Here is a 22,535-nt window from a genome sequence, read left to right as displayed (position 1 = left end):
TGCGCATGCTCCCTCAGTGACATGAATGGATAAGGTGGCATTAACAGAATGGAGCCATCACTAATTAATGTGATTAATTACACCTGCGCCGAGTCTGTTATGACAAGTGAAAACATCTAGCATGAAAAAAACTCTACTGTATCAAGAAACAGATGACCTGTGAATAGCATAGTAACTACAGACAGGGTTTTGTTTGTATTTGTTTGCCCTTTAACGCACAGCAGGTCTATACTGTACATGTCCCTGAAACCCAAAGCACTTTAGAGTCAAATGGACAAGTTTCATGCTTAGCACTGAATGCAACTTTCGCTGTGTGTTCGTAACAAGGAAACCGTCTCTTTGTGTCCTCTAACAAATTACAAATAATCACGTTTTAAGCTATCTCCATTGTTATACTGAGGTGTGACTGCTGTTTGGCTGCAGAAACATTTAGTTGCAGAGAAGGTTGTTTTGCAACTCCGTTAGCTACTGTTGGCGTATCACACAGGTGGAAGGTTAGACGTGTTAGTTAGGGGCAGGCTAGTCGAACAGATAAAGTAAGGATTCCGGAAAAATCAGTGAGCACCTTAAATGCAAGCTAATGAGCAGGCAAGGGGCACTATGTGAACAGTGTTGCTGCGAATGTCAAACATGCATTACGGCAGCCAAACAGAGTCGCAATATCATTTTAACATCTGTACAGTCACCGAGTGGCATTAGCGAATAGTCTGGTGAGTGAGTAGTATCACAGTAATACGGAGAAAACAGGAAGAGTGGCTGTCAGTCCTCTGGCATGGTTAGAATTCATGCTGTCTGCCATGGACATGATAGCCTCATTCCCCCCCAAAACAAGCCTTACCTTTTTCAGTCTTCCAGTCCTTTTTCTTTTTGCTCATGCTGCCGGAATGATTAGACTTCGAAAGGTTGTTTTTTGACTGTGGCAACCCCAGGCTCACAGTGAATGGTGTTCCGGGAAAAAACTGAAATGTAAAGTGAAACAGCCTCTGGACGGTTGTCTCACCTGTGAAGCTGTCAAATTTCTATGGAGCTGTGTCGGCTCAACCTAGCGTGAATGCGCCGTAAATTATGTGTACAAATTCTGGCGAAACGATTGGCCCGCGAGAATGGGGAACTAGGCGTGCGATTGGTCCAGCCGCTGAGTCAGTCAGAGAAGGTCCACACACTGGGGAGGAATGGTAGGTTGTTTCCGGCGGGTCGTCCTCCTGGCGCGTGAGGCGGTACAGGGCTAGTAACGCCGGGCCAGTCGGATGTAAGCAGCACAGAGTTGATCCGACTCTGTGTCACTGCAAGTAAACAGTCCTGTATATTCATAAAGAAATACTTTATTTATAGGTTTATTTTGTGCAACATACCTCAGTGTGTTTTGCAGTATCATTGTAGGTGCGTACACTGATAATAGTGGTAGTTTGCACTGAATTTAATTTATTTATAATCCATATATATCCTATACTTCTTGCTATTTCTAACCTTAAAACCTATGTCTTATATTTAAAATTGAAAATTAAAAAATGATCAAAGAAGAATAGAGGCAGATAATTTAAAACTATAGAAACAGGAGCCCTTTCTAAAGAGTTATTGGCCTTAAGTTGCAACCCATTTGATAGTAACAACTAAAATTCTCACTGTTTAGAAGAACGCTTATGATAAGATGGGTTTACTTGCACAAAATGCCCAAATCGCTGTGTAATGATGGCAGTTTTGATGACAGTTCTGGTTAGTAGTATCTGACATAGCTGTTATTATGTGACTGTTAATAACTATGACCGTAAAAGACAAATGGACACAGATGCATAGTAACCTGCCCTTGTTCACGGTAGAAGACAGCATCTCACAGGATAAACCAGATCAAACCAGTAAATCAGGCTGTCATATGTGAGAGCCTGGTTCCAGAGACCACCGTCTGTCATCTGTTGTGTTAGCTCTGCTCTGGTCCAGACCCATCTGCTCCCTAAAACCGCTGACATTATCTGAGAGTGGAAAATGCCTTTCATCCAAGCTGTACTCTGATCCAGATCCAGATTTTTAAAAAATTGGGGTTTATTTGAACAGTTCAGCCACTACAACCAAATGAAAATATTGCGTAAATATATTCATAACTTTAACGGCAAACTGTCAGTATAGGTGGAGGCTTTGTTCTTTTTCATTTGGGCTTATTATATCTAAAACTCATATTACAAAGGGCAAAAAGATTAACATTTTGGACCACAGCGGCAATAATCTCTTACAGCATTCACAAGACATCCTGTGTTGCAGTCAAATTAAAGATCTGTATCTCATTGAGCTGCTGCCCTTTTTAAGGAAATTAAGACAAAGCAATCAGCTCTTGTATCTGGCACAGAAATTCTTAATTTGTTCTTGTAATATTTTAATTAGTTTCCACTTTAACCACCTAATTCAGATTTACAAAATATTAGAACAATGTATTAGTGTTTGCTGTAATTAAAACCCTAATGGGATATTTGCCATAATTTTTTGTGTACAGCCCATATTGCACATGGAGGATATCAAACTCTAAGGTGTTTTCTGCTGTCCTGTATCTTCACCAAGGTGGGATTTGAATGAAGTGGCCATTGCAATTTTCCCTCTGTACTATTCAAACCAAACCACTAGATGTCGATCTTGCAACATTATAAGCAGCAGTGTACAGTGAGAGTGAACCTGTTCAGAAACCACTTAGAAATGTATAATATATTAAGTAAGAGACCGGACTTCAATGAGAGGAACCAGGCTCAAACTCCTTTACAGGAGAAAAGAATCTGAATCCAAATTGTGTGATCCTGACCTCTGACTTCTTATTTTGACCTTTGAGGCTTGTCACAGTGACCACTTGTTCTGAACTATACTAACATGTTGGTCAGTTATACTACAACTGCAATTTAAGTTCAAGCTCACACTCATAGTCTACTCACACAGGTGTTTTCTCTTATGTTGCCTAATTAGACCTCTTCTTGGGACTCGGGATACTATACTCTGTTATCATTCTTTTTGGTCCTCAGGGTTCTGTGGCATCACATCATTTCAAATATAGCTCTACCAGTTTTAAACTGACGAGAGGTCTAATCAGTCAGAGTAACTTAAAGCACTTGTGTGGGTGTAGAGGGCCTTAACATGTTATTAAATGCTGTGTTGTGAATCTACTTACCATCGTAATAAGTGGCTTTTTTTTCACCAATTACAAACCAACTAAGAATAATACTGTGCTGTCTGAACTGTACTCTGTATTCTTGTTGTTTCAGTTGAGAATGATTTGAGATAACAATGTTCAGGGTCATTTGCATTTGCTAAATACTGTATGTATGATCTTTGTAGCTCAGTCATTGTTCTGATGTCTGATGAGCAGCAAAAATATAAAACTTGGCTGACTACTCCCAGTGAATAGTTGGTTCTGCAGGGCAATCTGTGTACTCCAAACAGAGAAGGATCTATTTGTGTAAGACTGCGTAGGCAATTGTTATTGTCATGGTTACAGCACAAGGAGATTAAGCCAGCGGCTGCACCTACAAGTCACTAGCAAGAACATTGCATCGTCTAATCTGCTGTTGGCTTGATACGTATGTTTTTCATATCCCACTTATGATCATAGCAACATAATTACAGTAGGCAACACAATTATCTACAGACAAATGCACAAACTGATCCCTAAATTAAAGTGTGCCCAGAGGCTGTAGGAATCATAATTATGGCAATTGTTTATGTGTTCTTATGTCAATATCCGTAAGTATAATTTTCTGTGAAGGAAAATTATATCATCATGTCTGTTCTCAGTCAGTGCCTAATGATAAAACACTTGATTTGTTTAGTGCAATAATTGGTGGTTTTATAGTCATAGCTCAAGCCTCTAGTAGAATAAATGCTGATCTCCAGTGAAAAACTGGGCTTAAGCCATTTATGTGCAACTGGCCCTCAAGGCTTTCAGCGGAGCCCTTGAAATATTTAATGTTTACATAATTTTTCATATCCTGCCAATGATAATAAAAGGGGTACAGGGAACATCTTTTATTAGCCTTAGATAAGGTTTGACAGTGTGCATCCATAGAAAGCATGTTAGAGCCTGAAAGCATGTTAGAGCCTGTTTGTAAAGGTGATTTCTGGGAAATAAAACAATTCTTCAGCCAGTTCCTTGCATACACATAGACATACCACAGTTTTTCACGTGAATTTGTAAGCATATATAATAGTTAACAGTTAGTTAATAACAGTCAATAGAGGGGGAAGTGGTTTTGTAGAGCTTCCTGAGTGTCTGAGAGACACTGAGAGAATCTGTACTGTGATCACTTAGCACTGTCTTTGACGCACTGCCTACCCTGAACATGAAAACACTGTATAGTGTGGTGGTTTGTGTGGGTTCTTTTCAACCTTCTCAATCAAACATTTGTCTGCCTATATCATTTATTGTGTCCTGCTATATATTATGCTCATCTGTTCCACAGATGTGAGCAGCGGCTCACTATTCTGATCAAAAAGAGCCAAAAACTTTCATCAAGTAACTCCACAGAGACTAGCTTATTTGTGCATAGAATAATAATAGACTTAATCTGATACACACCTGTCTGCAAACAATATACTGGTTAAGAGCTCATTATGTACTTTGCAGTACACAAGAAAAAAAATATATTTATAAATAAATAAATATATAGCGTATACATACACATATACGTGTGTGTGGTGTGTGTGTAAATGACTTATGTAAAAATACAGTTGTGTTTTGTTGCTCAAACTTTGTCTTTTCCAAAGATACAAAATAAGCTTCAGGAGTGATGTTCTGCAGCATGCACCTGTGCCCTGACTCATCTGGAAAGGGAGTAATGAATAGAATTACATGTTATTAACTATAGACCAAACAAAAGCTCCAGTAACTTACAAAATTAGACATCTGATGGACATATGCACTTGCATGAAAGGGTGTTAAAGACATTTTTGATAATTTTTGCACAATTTTACATGTTTTGTCACAAAGGTTTTTTTCAGTATATTCTGGTCTGTTTTACATTTGTTTCTGTTGCTCTGGTTACTGTTCTGTATCTCAGAATTAGAGATTATAGTCTTATATTTCCAATTTCCTACAGAATTTCTTATTTCTGGCTTTGGCATCTGCTTTATTCATGATTACAAGCAATTTTTGTCATAGGTCTCCATCGCCTCTAGTCTGTAATTCATCTGTAAGAGCAATTTGTCATGAGATGCATTGTGCTGTATTGATGTGAATGTAGTGGTTTACTGAGTGGTACTTTGTTTAGTCTACATCCTCAGAATGGGTTTGAGGTTGGATTAAAAAAGCATCACACTGTGAGTATTCTTTTCCTGCAGGATTCCTGTGGGTTGTAGCTTTGGCAAAATGTGTTGCAATGGCTCCCTCTGTTTATTTTACTCTATTTAATAAAGCCCCCATCCAGCATGTCTCTTCACACCAGAGCATGCCTGCTCTCTGCCTGCTTAAAGCAGCAGGAATTCCTTCCTGCTCGCTGGCTGAACTCAAGTTGAATAGATTTAGTGTGGATAGATGTTCAGATGTTCAAAGCATATGCACAAAAATGATCTAAACTGTTATGGCTTCTATGTATCAACAATTTTCTTAGAGGGATAATTCTGCTCATACGGTGTTGGTCTGTTGCATTACATTTCCTTTTTTCCCAGTACAATAATTCTTTTATATATGATGCTATGGTGTTTTTTTTTTTAAACTTTTTCCTTTTCTTAAATTAAACAAAAGACTAAAGCATTAATAGAAAGGTGGATCTATTTCTGAAACAAATCAAAATATCACGTGATCCCTCTGACTATGCAAATACTCATAGACAGACTTACTTATCCAAATGAGCCATCTCTCCAATGACTACCATCTCTGCTAGGTGCCTGAGCAGAATATTTGAGGCCAGATGAAATTCCACAGGAAAAATGCCATCACAGAAACTATATCGCTCACTCTTAATACTGCAGAAGTCTTGGATTCTTGACCTCTGTTTTTCTGCTTCTGACCTCCGATCCATGCCAGAACACCACAATACAACACAACACAATGACACTATGCTTCAGCAATCTGCCTGTTATAGGAGAAATTGTTTTTCAAAGTATTTTCAGGTCTAAGTTTTCTTTGGTGGGAAGACTACCATTGCACTTTCTCATGATATCTTAAAAGATCAGGTTATGTGGCAACCAAATTGTTAAGGTGCTTGATTTTAGAGGCTATGATGGGGTCATTCTATAGCCACAGTATAGTTTGCTTCGGCTCACATATAGCCTGTGTGAGTGTGAATTTGTCTGGAGATGAGATCTCAAGTGGAGCTGGCCTCAAATGAATCATGTCTGCAATCTGTGTGGTCATAACAGATAACACATCTGTTAAAACTGGACTGGCCGTTTTCCTCTGCACACCATTAACAACAGCAAGAAGAAGTTTCCACAGAGATTTGATGGCATGCGATACTAAAGCCACCCCCTAAAGGCTTGCTGGCCCCTCTTAAGCACTCTGCTCCCTGGCCCCAGCTCTCCCTCCATTAATTGCTCAACGGCACTCTTTCATCTCTTTTGACTTGATCCAAAGCAAATAACATTACGCTGCACATTAAGATTAAAGAATGTGCTTGTTTTGGTCCACCCATACAACCTCTGCTTGGACCATAAACTTAAAAGCGCCTGTCTCAGATCAATAATAATATTGCTCCCCCATGAGATTCTTCAAGGACATAAAAATGTTGTTTGAATAAACTGAAGATCTTTCACTGACATCCTGTTCTATACCTTTTTGTTGTCATATTTTCTATGTCAGATATTGCAGTGAAAAAAGCAGTTACCATTGGTCTATACCGTACCACATTCAGAAATATTCCTACAAAATGCGGCAAAGTCGTGTATATTCAGTTCATAACTCCTGGTTATTTAAATTCATCACTAGACCTACAGTATATCTGAGAAAATTGAAGACTGCTATGGATCTTGTCCTTTCCAGTTCACCTCACTGTAACACGTCTTTTTAACTATGATTTAAAGAAAACATCTTTCATGTGTAGACAGGGAGAAGTTGAAAGAGGAAAATGGCTGGAGAATTCTAACTGCATAGTAACAACTGACTTATAAGGCTGTGCATTTATCTGTGTCTGAAGTAATACTTAGTCATTCTTCACCATGAGCAAGAATATTTTTCTTCAGGGTTTTAGTTATCAGCTGCCTCACAGGCTCAGCACAAAATTTCAGAATGTCCATATCTCACTAAAAGCACATCCCATTCTTCTTCCTACCCCCATATGTATTGTCCTGAAGAAAGCAAAGTCATTATTGTAGGCTTGATTTGCAGCTGTGGGACCTAAACCTGCACTAAAAATATGGCCTCTGTTTAAATACTCAGTTATCTAACCTGACAGGCAACTTGCAGGTCCAGAATGTACAGAAAACATAACTAAGAAACACCAAAACTCTGATAATGGTAGACATTAGATTCCAAGCTAGCTAGTGCACATGAATATAATCATTTTCAGATCCCACACAGATGTCACAGGCACCCACTGAGATGTCCTGATGGGAGAAGTTTTTTGTTGTTGTGGTGTTGTTTTTAACAGCTCCAATTTTGGTGCAAAATCATCAGAATCTGAGACAGAGAACATGTTTTTATTCTTATCATTTTTCAGTGACATTCAAAGTCATACAGGGAGAAATGTGTTGTTGAAGCATATAAGGGACACTAATTCCCTCACCGTCAATAGTCAATAGTCAATAGTCTGCAGGCATTTTGTCAGTCACAGCAGGAAAAACACACTGCTGTTGTTACTAAAGTCAAACTTTAATGTAAAGCAGAATCCACACTATACTGCAGTTATAAATTATCCTGAACAAATCCCCACTTTGTTATGAATTATTTCCCTGTCCAAACAGCATGGAACTATTACTTTAAAAAATCTATTTCTCGGTAACTGGGGTGACTCACACTTTAATTTTAGTGCCCTTAGACTGTACATGAAAAACAAAGAAAATTACTTCATTTATTAGATTCCTGATTTATATTTATTTTCCATGCAGTGTATTCCTCACTGAGTGTGTATATTTTGTGTATGCTGTAAGAAGGAGTAGAATGTACATTTGCAGGCGAATTTTACTTTATTTCATTCTCCTCCAACAACACCAAAGTCTATTTTGTGCCGCTTCATCCACGTGTACCAATGTTTGCACTGAGCGCACTTCCTTAGCAACGTGTATCTGAACCAGGAAGTGCTTTTGTACGCCGTAGCTAACTAGCTATGGCTAGCACAGAGGAGTGAAAGTGTGTGACAGCAAAGTTTGTCTTAGTTAGATTAATGAGTCCAGCTACCGTTCGTGTGTGTTAAACACATGTCAGGTAACGTCGTGGTTAACGGACAGTTGTGTCGGTGAGAGGGGAGGAGTGAAAACCGTAAGTTGAGATTGTTTTGTTGGTTAGCGAGCTGTTAGCTAACAAGCTAACGAAAACATAATACAGTTAGCTTGACTTGACATAACTTATTTGTCTTAAATATACTGTCATTCTTTATTCGTTAAACGGAGAAGTAACATGAATTAAGTACTGCTTGATAAACATCGCATACTTTAAAATGACATGTAAAGATTCTCTAAAAACGGATTGCTTGGAAAGTTGATAACGTCAACTTACGTTAACGAGATGTGTGAAAGCGTAATGTTAGATGCGAGCTTTGAATTGTAGTCTTGTGGATCGGGACGGCGAATAGCGTGTTTTTAGATGATATTAGTTACAATGAAGACATTACGAGCATGGTCTATGTACCTGTTGGTACTTGAGTAACGTAAATGTAACGTGTCAGGTCAGTAGACTGTGATGACCATTCAAAAATGTTCGACTTGTGTGTATTTAAGTAGTTCATGGTGGATTCTCAGGTTTGCTTTGCAACATTTTAGTTTCACTTTCTAGATTGACTGCAGAACAGTTGAATCCAGAATGTGGTGATGTTAAGTGGAAACCTTTCTTCCCTCTATCTGTGCAGTGTTTCCTGTGTCACCCTCGTGCTTAACAGCAAAGCAAAAGAAGGGGGGGGGGGGTTCAAAGTGCTGACTTTGTGCCCAAACTTTGCAAATGCCACAATTACTATTTATGTATTTTTTTAAAATTACAAAATGTCTGTTTGCTGTAGAAATATTTACTTCTTTTCACTTAAAAAACAACAAAATATATTTATTCATTATTCATCCATGGTTGCCTAAACTTTTTCATACAACTGTAGCTAAGAATTGTCATGTCCTATATTAATCCTGTGATATTTGCATTCCCTTTTTTGTCACAGGTGTGCCATGAAAATGATTTTCTTACCACTGTGTGATAGGCCATGATAGGCTTGTCAAGCTATGCAGGGGTTATGGAAAGTCTAATGAATTCTGCTGAGGAGCAGCAACCCTCCTCTCCCCTGGCCAATTCATGGTCCAAAAAACAGGAATCAAGCAAGAATCAGAAGCCAAAAAGTGTTGGTGGATTTGTCTTAGTGCATGCAGGTAAGTGTGTGTGCACACTTTAATTAACAAGTAGAACTGAGAGAAACTAAACTGACTGAAATATTACTTATCCCAATATAGTCTCTTCCCTTGAGTGGGTCAACTAGCAACGCTTTTTTCTTTCTTTGTTTTCAGGAGCAGGATACCATTCTGAATCAAAGGCCAAGGAGTACAAGCATGTTTGCAAAAGAGCCTGCCAGCGAGTAAGTTTACTTTATGGATATTACTGTAGTAATTTGTATGTGTATGTATGCAAACAAGCAACATAACCCTGTATTTCTCATGCAGGGAAACTGTCTCATTCTTAATGGAAATAAAGTCGTGATAATCACAGTCACAACAATCTTGATAATTTGGCACTTTACAGTCTAAAATATTAAAAATATATTGGTAAGAGTAACATCACAGTACCAAAGAACCCATGCATCTGACAGAAATAAATGTTTTTTGTTTGTGTTTTTCAATGTGGTAAAAATTGAATTAATATACTTTCATTCATACAATGAAGTAAGTCTAAAACTTAGATATAATATAAATTACTTGCTCTCACAACATAAAATTCAGTTAGGTAACTGAAAGTTGCTAAATACTGAATAGTGTTTAAATTCCTCTCTGCTACATTTTTTCACTGGGCCCAGTGTCTTCAGATAGTGTATCGTTTTTCAATCAAACCACCTAACCTGCTGCATATGTTGAATGTTTTACAAATATTGAATGAAGAGCATCTGTTAACAACTGTCATTCTGTATATTGTCAGTGGGATTCCAATCAGTGTATTGGCTGTACCACTCAAGCATTGTGATGTTCTTGTTTTGAAGTCATTCCAGTGTTCATTTGGCTGTATTAAGATCATTTTACATTTGTAAGTGAAGTCTTTGTTCTTTGGCACTCTAAAACAGGTTCTTCCCAAGAATTTCCTTATATTTAGTTTCATTCATTGTCCCTTCCGTTCTTTCTAGCTCTTAACATCCTTACAACTGAAAAACAACCCCATGGTTCTACCATCATTCTTTCTTTACAATAGGTTTATCTTAGTTTGACCTTTCGATGAAGCCTAAACCCTAATTACCTTTCCCAAAGATTATGATTAGAAGATTATGTTTTTAGGTGTTCAGGTAGTGGCAGGATATATATTCCAATAAATGCACTGTAGTGTGTTTGTGTAGGTTCTAGGAAACAAAGTAAGTGCCATGGAAAAAATAAAAATATTTCATTTCTGTCTATATCTTATCTTATCGAATATGTAACTGACGTCAATGAAGGTAGGTAATGAAACTACCGTACAAATGCTGAAATGAGCATGAGGGTGTATTGATACTGATATTACCGTTTTATACTTTTTTTACTTTATGTTCTATATTGTTTATACTCTAGATACTCTAGATAATGATGTTAAATGTTTGCTGTTTTTGTATATTTCGATTCTCTATATGTCCTGTACATATGGCAGAACTGACAAATAAAGGTGACTTGACTTGACTTGATTTGGTGTTTTGACTTGGAAGTTGTTGTGCTTTCAGTAAGATGTCTCTATCTGTCTTTTACAGGCTGTGGACCAGCTCAAAGCAGGGGCACTTGCAGTGGAAGCAGTGGCTGCAGCACTGGTTGAACTTGAGGTGGGTTGATTATGATCCAGGTGTCTTTATATAAAGATAATTTTCATTAACTTTTTCAAACTAAATTTACTAACAATCTATGTACATATGTGGAACAGTATTTTTTTTAGGCCCAGATCAAAGTGAAAAAAAAAAACATCATCCAAAAAGTGTTCAGTAAAGATAAGAATTTCTCTTGCAGATTAATAAAGTATCAATCTAATCTAATCTATGAAACTTAATTTGACATGTGTATGTGTTTATTCAAAACTCCAGCCCCTGATGCATATACGCACATGGATGATGTAAGAGATTATTTTCCTCAGGGTAGAGTTGGAATAAAGAATAATGACTCTGATGAACTCTCTGCAGCTGCAAAAATGTGCAGAGCATGTGCAGCATGGAGTAGTTTTCTCAGAGCTAGATTAAGATTAGAATAGATTAGATTAACCTTATACTGTAACATGCAAAGTCTGAACCCAGGCACATTGACAACTGCATAAATTGAACAGTACATGCTCGTTCTGTATTGTCTGGGAAACATGCCATTACATGAAGACTAAGGACCATAACAAAGATGGACTCTTTTTGTCTTGGTTAAACTATCTACAAAAGAATGACTTTCCTTCAGCATATTAACATTGACAGTATGCCTCATTGCGAATAAAGTTTTATTCTAGATTCTGCGTGTTTTAATTCTTCTCAGGATTCTCCTTTTACAAACGCGGGCATGGGTTCCAACCTTAATTTGTCAGGGGAAATTGAATGTGATGCGAGTATCATGGATGGGAAATCACTGCACTACGGAGCCGTAGGCTCAATTAGTGGTAAGTTACTGTGTATGTGTTGATATTTATGCAATGCTGCTATGTAGTTGTGGCAGTGAAGTTCACACACCTGGAAGTAATGGCCACAGGCCAAGGCTCTATCTGTCTTATGTTTTACTGATTTACATTCTACTATCTCAGAGTTTTTAGAGATTACTGGAGAGAATTGGCATCACAAATCCTTACAATGAGGGACCACCCACCTTCTACTTGGAGGACAACCAATAAATGCTATTAATATGTACACATCATCATACTCACAGTTAATTTTCCTTTAAGGCTTGAAGCATTTTTTTATTTACTCCAAGCAGCCCCAGAAGTCAGTGCAAGCATTTTAAATCCAGTCCAAACGACAACAGATTGTTTTTATTCCCACGTCTGCGTAATGTAACAGTTAGCCATATAATTTGTACATGATGAATGAAATTTTGTGCGCACTTGCCAACTCGTGTTCTTCATATGGTCTCAGAATTCAATAAGATGTGTTTAAGTACACTGAAAGCAACCCAGTATTCATAAGTGCTTGTGTAACAATGGCAAAGTAAGGAAAATGTGCCACACTAGAAATGTCAGTGAATACACCGTGTGTGAAAATAAACAAAACAAATATTAACAATATGCAGAAAATCAATAGGATTTGGTCTTTCGATTTAGAATCCATTATTTTGCCTATATTGATTTGAACAAAAGATTACTGTATGTTTTGGCAAAATTTAACCATGAGTTGAGTATCTTGAATTTTTTACACATGGAATGAACTGCCAGCCCTGTGATAACTCTGACTTTTCCTTCAGGTATTAAGAACCCAGTCTTAGTTGCAAACCGTCTACTGAGTGAAGCACAGAAAGGGAAACTATCGGCTGGCAGAATACCACCCTGGTGATTATCATGGTTATTAACTAATGTTGTATTAACGTGACTATATCCACTTGTTAATTTTTTTTCTTTTGTCAGCTTTTTAGTGGGACGAGGAGCACATGACTGGGCCGTCAGCCATGGAATACCACCATGCCTGTCAGAGAAAATGGCCACTAGTGAGTATTGTTGCACTGACTCAGAAATACTCTCCATCTAAGAAATGCATGTTCTGTAGCTGCAAAACTGAGCCAAACACTTTAAAAACATCAACTCATGTGGATGCAGTAGAAAGAGAATATTTTGTCACCCACAGAGTTCAGTTTATCTGCATACAAGAGGAACAAGCGAAAGATGGAGCTGGCAGAGAAAATGGATACGGGACATAATCAGACAAAGAAAAGGCGACAATCAAGTGAAAATGTGAGTATTTTGTTATTAGTAAGAATGCTTATTTTTTGGCATTAAGTGTATTCTTGAATTAAAACTCTCACTCTTTTTAATTATTAAGAATTATTAAGAAAGTAAGTGAGTCTTTCAAACCTGTTTTTCTCACAGCAGCAGGTGTTGGCAATTAAGCTATTAAAGGCAAGGTCTACTGAGTACACTTGCCACTATGTGAAGAAAAGAACAGAACAAACTGAGGCTATTGTTAGTAATGAAACTGGTGTGGTCCCTATGGTCCAGATTCTAAGTTTTGCATGAGGAAATATGGCATCAAATTTAAGAGATGGCAAGAAACATTAAATAAAAAATAGAAAAAGAATTAAACAACTAACTACACACAACTAAGACATCAAGATATGTTTTGACAGTTAAGGATTTCACCTTCTCACAGGGTCATCAAAGGTAATGTCATTACTATTTGCACAGATGGTTCCAAGAAATGATGAAAGTGTTGACAAGGGGTAGTGCAAAGTTACAGGGCACTGAGCAGCACAACTGGAGAGTGGCCTGATGATGAGCTGAGTTGAAAGCAGCTGAGAGTAGATTGCTCTCAAGTCATGAGCAGTGGCAGCAGCACAGAAGAGGGTGGGAGAGTTTGTCTTGGTTCGGGTGCAAGTTGTGTTAAGTGGCGTAAAACTTGTAAATGGCCACAGCCTGTTACGCTTCATTACACCTGTTCTTGAACAGCATTATTGTTTCTTTAGGTAAGTTACATCAATCCTCAATATTAATGATACACCCATAAAAAGAAAATCAACCAAGATGGACTCTTTATTGACTTAGGCATGTTAAAGTGATATATGATTAAATGATTGATTTTTGTGTCAAATGGCTGGTTTGCCTAATGAGAATTTAAGGTTTGATTTGGCCTCTGTTCTCATCTGTGTCTTACATGTTTACAAAAAACTGCATGACCTATTAAAGATTAATATGTGACAATTTGTGCAGTTAAGCCACCACTGATTTGGACATGATACTCAGACGATGACTGTTCACATGCATGCCATGTTCAGAGTTTTAGATGTTTCAGACTTTGGCAACAACCTTATCTTTTATTTTTACTATTCCATTGACATATGAAATCAAAGGAAATAAATAATTTTTGTGTTAAGAATGGCTGTTATAGACTTGTGAGTTCAACAGAAAACCTTATTGCAGCAAATCTGGTTTTAATTTTCATACACAGTGTTCTTTTAATGCCTCTGCCTTCTTGCCAAGCAATAAAATCTTTCCATTCTTTTTTCAGGGCAATATACACACCTGTCTCATGATGGTGTATCATTGCAGTGTTGTTTAGGAAAACAGAAACCATATCATTTTAATTCCAAAGATTCCCTGGTGTTTTACTATGGATTTCTTTCATTTAAGGACACTGATAAGGAGTGACAAGATGGTCTTTGTGGCATTTTGAAATAGCTGGCTCTGGTTCATTTTGGCCTCAAAAGCCTGGAGACAGGGCTGATTTAGCAGAGTATAAGACACATGAGAAATGCTGTTGCCTCCTTTTTCTCTGCCTTTTTCATCCAGGGTTCAATGAAATTTTTCAGTTTCTGGTAGGAGTAGAGCTCTGATCATATATCATGATGCCATTTTGCACATTTTCTCTTTAGAGCTGTATTAATCATGCAGTCTGAGTCATGATGGCTCACAAACAAGCCACTTCCAATGCAAACTACAATCAGGGATGGAAAACAGCTGAATGAAATCACAAAAGCACATTTTTTGATGAAATATGAAGGGCAAGTAAGAGTGATAAATTCATGCAATACATTCTTAATTTTGGAAATGTCCTTAGTCACACAGATGTCTCTGCTTCAGAATGTGCCTATATTGTCACTGGAAAACATTTCTTATTTGAAAATATCCATTTGTAGATACACGATTTGTTTTTTCTCTTTATATGTCTCTGATGTAGGAAAATGGTTCAGGATGTCTTGACACAGTTGGAGCTGTTGTGGTAGACCTGGAGGGGAATGTAGCTGCAGCGGTGTCCAGTGGAGGCCTGGCCATGAAACATTCCGGCAGGGTTGGCCAGGTACAGACTGTCTTCTCCTTTGTCTTTGTTATTCAGTAAATAGGAAATTCTATGTAACTTAAGTAAAGATTGAATTGAACTATTATTGGAAATGTCATTATTTCAGTGTGTCCTCTAAAGAAAAAAGTTTTGTACCATAATGTATAATTTATTTTGTAAAGACATAGCTTATACAGTGCAGTACTGAGAAAACTAAATTATACAACCAAACCAGAGCTATAAAGATTGCCCTTTAGACTCCTCAAGCGGCCATAAACACAAAGCCAGTGAAAAAATTGTGTCTGTTTGACATGTAAACAGACTTTTTCTTGCCATCAAATTAGCCTTTAACAGTTTAAGATGATAATGTGCCAGGACTTTTTGTTTTGGAGCTTTTATACTTTCTAGTGGCTAAAAATTAACTTATTAGTGCAGCTTTAGAAAGACTCAAAGCAGCAAAGAGAGAGTTGCAAACAAAGAGAAGCTGTTACCAAAGAAGCCCATCAGCTTTATTTTCCTCTTTGCTGTGTTAATCTGACATTACTGCTAATTGAGCCAAACTTTTACTTAATGAGGCAAGCTAACATAGTAGAATTCACTCTTATCATCCTCATGTCCTGTGCCCCATTTTTTAACAGTAAACTCAACAATCTCAGTAAAATATTTCTTGCTGGAAGTCTTTTACTTTGAGGCACCTGCAAGACGTTATGAGTTTGCATTAACAGGAGCTTAACTGGAAAAATCAACAACTTAACAATAGGAGCTGAGCAGAATGAATGAACCAGTTGGATTTACTGCCCTAACCTTGTTAACACTTTTAATGCTAAAAAGAGCATAAGGGAGTATAGCACACAATTATTATGTAGTTAATGATGTGGAAATGTAAAAATTAGGCTGAAATGGCCACCCCATACCCTTTAGTTTAGCTGTTTTTGTTGATATTAGAGTATGCCTTACTCCAAGTTATTATTTGAGAATTTATGATATTTATAATATTTGCTAAACAGAAATATTAAGACTAAAACAACAATACAACTTCATGGTATCTAAAATGCTTTTGTGTTCTCCCTTTTCACAGGCTGCTCATTATGGATGTGGCTGCTGGGCTGAAAATGCCTGTAATATGAACCCTTACTCTACAGCAGTGAGTACCTCAGGTATACCACAGCATACTCTCTACACCTACTTCACCATTGTGTGTATATGACTTCTCACTGCTAATGTTTACCACTAGCCTACTTTTTGTTTTGGAGATTATATGAATCTGAAGCCTCTTATTTAGCCTCAGTGAGTCAAGCTACAAAAAGGCTGATAATACTTTCCAATGACCTCCAACCATTCCTGCTGGGTGATTCTCATCAGTCACTTCCTCAGCTGATTGAGTCATCATTCTCCGCTCTTTGTTAGTCAGCTGCATGCCAGGTGCATTGCAAAGCTCTTTGGATTTGCCATGACATTTGACATTGGACACCTGTTGTAGATATGATAGAAGGAGAACCGTTCAGAGTGCAGCAGAAAGATGGTATATTTGCACACTTAAACTGCAGCTATCAAGATTCATGCAGATTTTACAGTATTTTCCTAGTATCAGAATGTTTTGTTTTCTGCTGCCTCTGGGTTCTGTTCACAGCAGTTTACAGTAAACAGATGTTTTGCTTTAAAAAGACTATTAACAATATGCTTATGCCAGTGCAAAGTTTAAAACAAGAAGGAAAAACTTTTATTGAATTTCTGCATTCAGCTGTATTAGGGTTCAAGCCCCGATGGGGCAGAGAGATAGATACATAGTCACTGATACAATATCACATATGTGCTCATAACTCAAGATGCCTTTAAGCAATCCTGATTAAACTCACCGGAAACATCCTGCCTTATCTCCTGAATATATAGAATGAATAGACTTTCATTCACATCTGATGAAGGGGTGACAAATGGCTGAACATTGAGTGTGCAATTATTGAAAAGTTGCAGGCTTTGTGATGATGAAATAGGTGTGCACTTGGCCTCACTCCTTTAAACAGAATTAAACTGGTGCCTATAGCTTTAATTTTGGCCTTATTGAGTTGCTTCTTTTTGCTGAGCACAAAAAGACTTGAACCCAGAATTGCCAGTTGAGGTAATGTATTTCTTTACTGCCTTTACTTGTAATGTATTGCAGTTACAGTTTTGTATAATTAGTACAGTTCATGTATAGTAAGTGCTTAACTCAGATCTTCTGCTCTGTCTCTTGTTTTATTTGTAGACAGCCTCTCACCTCACACTACCCCCACCCCCACCCCCCTACCACCACCACCACCACCAAAGACAAATTGTGCCACAGCAATGATTTATAGTTGTCACCTGTCACATACTGCTTGTCCTCCTCCCTGTCTTTCTTTCTGCTGTGTCTGCAGTGTCAGCTTCAGGAGGAGGAGTGGGAGGAAGTAGGTGGTTGCTATTGTTTCACTTCATGCAGAGGTGGACAGCTGAACTACTCCAACTGGGTTGAACTACAAATCTTGCTGGGTCTCCGTTGTGATTAGTAGTGGTCATCAGGGTTTAAGATTTCACAATCTGTTAAACCTCGTCAATAATTTATCACTGGAAATCAATCAGAGCTCTGGCTACCTGTTGTCATATCACATTTATCACACAGAACAATGCTTTTAAACTGCATATTCAATGATAGGAAGATTGCAAAAAAACATGTAAATTATCTTGATACATTCACAACTACAGCAAACAATTTAAAATTCAGAAAATATTTTTTCACTTTTAAACTCTGTTAGACAGCAGCTAATTTCCTGCTTCTTCCTATCCTTTGCTGACACAACACACAGGAACATGGAGGGAGTCTTTTGAAGCAGTGGCTCTTTTGGGTTTAAGCTAATACAGAGAGACAATTGCACAAAGACATCCTTTCCTTTATTCTTTAGCATATTTATACAACATATACAAAATGAATGCATGTTTTAGATGAAAACAACAATGCTGGTTGTGAGCTGTATGATTTTGTATGTGAGGTAGAGAGACTACAGTATATTAGCCTACTTCTTTAAAATGAGTCGACGTCTGCAACATAGCTTCTGGGGGAAATTAAAACCTTTTGATGTGGATCTGAAGCCTAATGCATCTCAGTGCAGACAGGCTGATTTGATCAGACAGGCTAAAGCTTGAGCCATATGTACTTCGACCACTAATACAGCCAGCATTTTGCACTGTAAAGCTTGCCTGTTTATATGATGAGCAGTTGGTGATAATTCTAGGCCTATGTAACAACAACAGTTACACCAAACCTATTATTCAGTATAAACAGTTCTTAAGATGTTGTACTGTAATCACAAATATTTAGTCCATTTAAATCATTTTTCTACATTGTTTACAAACAGATAGTTTCTATTATTTTATCTACTTGTGTTTGACATGGCCTGAGAAGTAAATAGTGTTATAAATAGTGATTTTAATTTTGTTCCATGTATATTTGTATCATTTGGTATTAAAGGTCTGTCATTCACTTGTAGTCTGCAGTCTAAAGGTGATAAGTAGTCTGGCCTGATCTCAACTGATCCATACTGTGTTTATAATATTAAACAAGCAGTATAAAGCCATCATCTTGGTAATAATCTGCTGTTCATCAATTATTCCAGTAAATGAAGTATAGGTATTTGCTGTGTATGTATTTTTACCTCATCCTGTCTTCCTATATTGTGGCTTTGCCTTTGATGTTACTTAAAAAAAGATTTCCTTATGGGTATGGGGAGCATAATGTGTGTTCCAGTGCAACACCTGTTTTTAATTTCCTAACATGAAAGGCATTCCCATCGAAAGAAACAGAAAAACAATCATTTTCATTCTGACACGCAGAGTATGATCCTCACCCTATATGTCACTCTTCCTTCCCTTTACCTCACCACCACTCTGCCCCTCATTTCTTGTCTGTTTTGTAATGTGCGGCTCATGTGGGTCTTTGTTTTATGTGTGTTGACTGCTTCATCTGGCCTTTTCTTTGTTGTGGCCAGTGAAAGAACAGCTCATGAACTTCACTGTTTACTCTTGGTGCTGTTGGCTGTCACACACTGTATCTTCATTTGTTGGCCCTTTAAGTTTTACATTTCTCTTCTGTTGCGTTGCTGCTTTAGTCTGGACTTCTTGCTCCAGTTCCAGCTCTCCTGTGTTTGTGCTGCCATAATATCGAGTCCTCCTGGGACAGAGTGGGTTATGGTAAACACAGTACAAAAAGCACAGTACCTGGCCAATCCGACATTCTGCTCTCATTAAAAAGAACTTCAGATTGCTCCAGGCATCTGGTCTCCACAGTTACAGACCTGCACTCAGTTCTGTTGTAGTTACCTGATATTTTATGGGGCCTTCATTTGTGTTTACAGAAAAAACAAGGCTATATTCTTAAGTCTTTATGGGTTCTCACAGGAGCTTTTGCCAGATGTGTTTTGTTTTCACTTTTAGATTTCTTGTCTTTTTCCTGAGTATGGGCTGAGTTTACATTTGAGAAGTGAGACATTAGTATAAGCTGCCCATGCTTTTTATGGTTCCCGGTTTGCTTAAATGCTTAATGAAATGCTTTGTTTCTCTCCTTGGACTTTTCTATATACCACATGCAGCGTAACTAAAGAGCCTCAGACAAATTCAGGTGCTAATTGGAGTCCACTGGAGCACACTCTGCTGGCACTTCTCTGATTTAAATTAAATTAAATCAGATTTAAATTAAATTAAATCAGAGAATTAGGGTTTAACACAATCACCTTTTAACACAACTTCTAAACTGGAGTTTTGTTTCTGTGTATTGTAAAAGAAGTTAAGATAAAATTGTTAGTGTTACATTTGGCATGCAGTCACTTATGTCCTACCATTGTTTCATGTTTTAACTCCCTACTGTTAGTCAATATAAAAATAGTTTCCTCTTGTTTGCCTCCACATTTAAATAAATAATATTTTTGGTGTTTGTCCATTTAAGCCTTTCTGGGAAAATCATGTTTCTAAGAATACATTTAATAGTACCACTTGAATATAAAACCTATTAACATAAGATTGATGCAGAAATGTGTAATGGTGATACATGTTGCAGGTAGGCATGCACAAACTGCAGTTACACAGTGAGCCAGCCAGAGCACAGAGTTTACAGAGGTGGAATTAATACTGGATGGTTGCTGTTTCAAATTCCCAGACCAGCTGGGAATCTGGGCAGGGAAACTGAATGAGAAACTCAAACCCTCCCTCAGCAATTACTGTCAATGTGCCCTTGAGCAAGGCAGCTGTACAGCTGTACTGTACTTTACCTGAAATAATAAAGCTTAATTATGCTGAGAAGAATGACTGCAGTAACACAAAATGTTTAGTATGAGCTGAAACAGTAAATCCTTTAATTTTGCAATATTTTCCATTATGTAACTTAATAACAATATATAGAGGAAAAATGTGATCTTTTAAATAGGTTTTGAATATCAAAGCGTAGCATTATAAATGGTAATCAGGAAGTGCTTGTACATACTGATCTCTTCAAAATTTACTTAAACATCAAGATGTGAAACATCAAAATGTGATTAATACCATACACAACTAATGTTTTAAAAGTCAGGTTTTTTATGTGCCTCAGATTGTTGGGTGTAAATGGTTTGTACTACATGTGCTACAACTCACTCAGTGTTAACTCACTGGAGACTCTGTGCTATAAAAACGTGCTTCGAGCAAAGAAATTAGTTAATATAAGTTAATTTTACAGGTTCTGCTGTGTCTGTGTGTCTTTTGCCAGGCTGTGGAGAGCATCTGATTCGCACCATGCTGGCACGGGAATGCTCTGCTGCCATGCAGTCTGAAGATGCCCACCAAGCACTGCTGGAGGCTATGCAAAACAAGTTCATCAGTGAGTCACCCACATGTAGCCTGATTCCCACTCATTTCCATACACACAGATTTGTCAGCCAAGAACGTGTTTGCAAAGAACACAGTTATGCACAGAGAGAATAAAACTAACAAACAGATGTTGCATAACGTAAGGAATGAGCTAACAACTGGAAACATTTGAAATAATGGAATCAGAATAGACGGCTTTTGATTTATGGATCCTTTTCACTCTTTAAACAAGGCCTTCAAATGTTCCACACATCATAGCTGACAGCCACAGATAATTTTGGAAGACATAATTGTTTTGTTGAAAGTTCATGTGAAGATGTAATTTTTTTTTTACCATATTCTCAGAAGTGGTCAATTTTAGAAAGTCTTGTTAACTATGTTTGCTGCGCCTATGAATGACCACTGGGATAGCTCAGAGAAGACAGCAGAGGAAGAAAGGACATGTGGAAACATGTGGTGGTTTCTGCCTTCTTCTGGCCTCCTTTAGAAGTCCGTCCCAGTTTGGCTTTGTCATGGACATCTGTAACACCAAGACATTTGGACAGGCTGGATGAAGTCAGTTTGAAGTTAATTCTTCTGTTGTTTCCCTTCAAGGTTCACATTAAGTTAAACAAAGCTCCATAAATCCTGCCTTAGCAGGAGCAATGATGACAGTGTCTGTGATGTGGAGGCCTCTCACTCCACTTCCATGAGACATTTAAGTCAGGTTCTTTAAATACAGAATCTTTCTTGAAAACACCATCAGTATTTTTGTGTAATATAATGACTACACCTGTCAAACAGACACACAAAATAGTTAAATCCCATCAATTTATGCTTCTTTTATTGTCATGGTTAAGATGATGGTGAACATTAAGGTAATGGTTGAACTTCTCTTATGTTTACAACATGCAGATACACTCACTGTGCACTTAGGAACACCTGTACCTGCTTATTCATGCAGTTATCTAATCAGCTGAGCTAAGCAGTCATGTGGCAGAAGTGCAATGCATAAAATCATGCACATACAGGTCAGGAGCATGACAAAATGTGATCTCGATTACTTTGACTGTGGCATGATTGTTGGTGCCAGATTGTTGGTGGCTGGTTTGAGTATTTCTCAAAATGCTGATCTCCTGGGATTTTCATGCACAACACTCTCTAGAGAGAACAAAAAACAGAGAGCGGCAGTTCTGTGGGTGGAAACTTCTTATTGATGAGAGCTTAGAGGAGAATGGCCAGACTGGTTGGAACTGACAGAGAGGCTATGGTAACTCACACAACCACTCTTACAACTGTGGTGAGTGGAAAAGCATCTCAGAATGGACAACAAATCAAACCTTGAGGTGGATGGGCTACAATAACAGAGGCTCAAATCAGGTTCCACCCCTGTCAGCCAAGAACAGAGATCTAAGGCTTTGGTGGGCGCGGGCTCACCAGAACTAGACAGTTGAAGACTGGAATAATGTAGCATGTTCCAGTGAATCTGGATTTTTGCTGAGA

The 22,535-nt window shown here is 37.8% G+C and overlaps 2 protein-coding genes across 7 annotated transcripts in view; one reads left to right on the top strand and one right to left on the bottom strand.

Annotated features, from left to right (window-relative positions):
* The window catches only part of macrod2 (mono-ADP ribosylhydrolase 2), a 380,118-nt gene extending 379,064 nt beyond the window's left edge, over nt 1-1,054 (bottom strand). For 2 of the 3 annotated variants that reach the window (XM_018667033.2, XM_018667035.2), the window contains exon 1: nt 839-1,053. In XM_018667033.2, the coding sequence (XP_018522549.1) occupies nt 839-875 (37 nt within the window). In that variant the 5' untranslated portion in view covers nt 876-1,053. Of the gene's footprint in view, nt 1-838 lie in introns of all 3 variants that reach the window. The other variant, XM_018667034.2, reaches the window with a different exon arrangement.
* A 7,128-nt stretch (nt 1,055-8,182) lies between these two features.
* tasp1 (taspase, threonine aspartase, 1) overlaps nt 8,183-22,535 on the top strand; it is an 86,694-nt gene continuing 72,341 nt past the window's right edge. For all 4 annotated transcript variants that reach the window (XR_001960074.2, XM_018667077.2, XM_018667076.2 and 1 more), the window contains exons 1-11: nt 8,183-8,380; nt 9,264-9,468; nt 9,604-9,671; nt 11,016-11,084; nt 11,770-11,890; nt 12,685-12,769; nt 12,845-12,924; nt 13,062-13,168; nt 15,108-15,227; nt 16,285-16,363; nt 20,953-21,063. Coding sequence is in view for 3 of the 4 variants with exons in the window: in XM_018667077.2 (XP_018522593.1) it covers nt 9,306-9,468; nt 9,604-9,671; nt 11,016-11,084; nt 11,770-11,890; nt 12,685-12,769; nt 12,845-12,924; nt 13,062-13,168; nt 15,108-15,227; nt 16,285-16,363; nt 20,953-21,063 (1,003 nt within the window). In the remaining variant the exon portion in view is untranslated. The remainder of the gene's footprint in view (nt 8,381-9,263; nt 9,469-9,603; nt 9,672-11,015; nt 11,085-11,769; nt 11,891-12,684; nt 12,770-12,844; nt 12,925-13,061; nt 13,169-15,107; nt 15,228-16,284; nt 16,364-20,952; nt 21,064-22,535) is intronic.

Source organism: Lates calcarifer, linkage group LG16_LG22 (assembly GCF_001640805.2).
Source record: "Lates calcarifer isolate ASB-BC8 linkage group LG16_LG22, TLL_Latcal_v3, whole genome shotgun sequence".
NCBI lineage: Eukaryota > Metazoa > Chordata > Actinopteri > Centropomidae > Lates > Lates calcarifer.
This window is presented reverse-complemented; position numbering and strand designations above follow the sequence as displayed.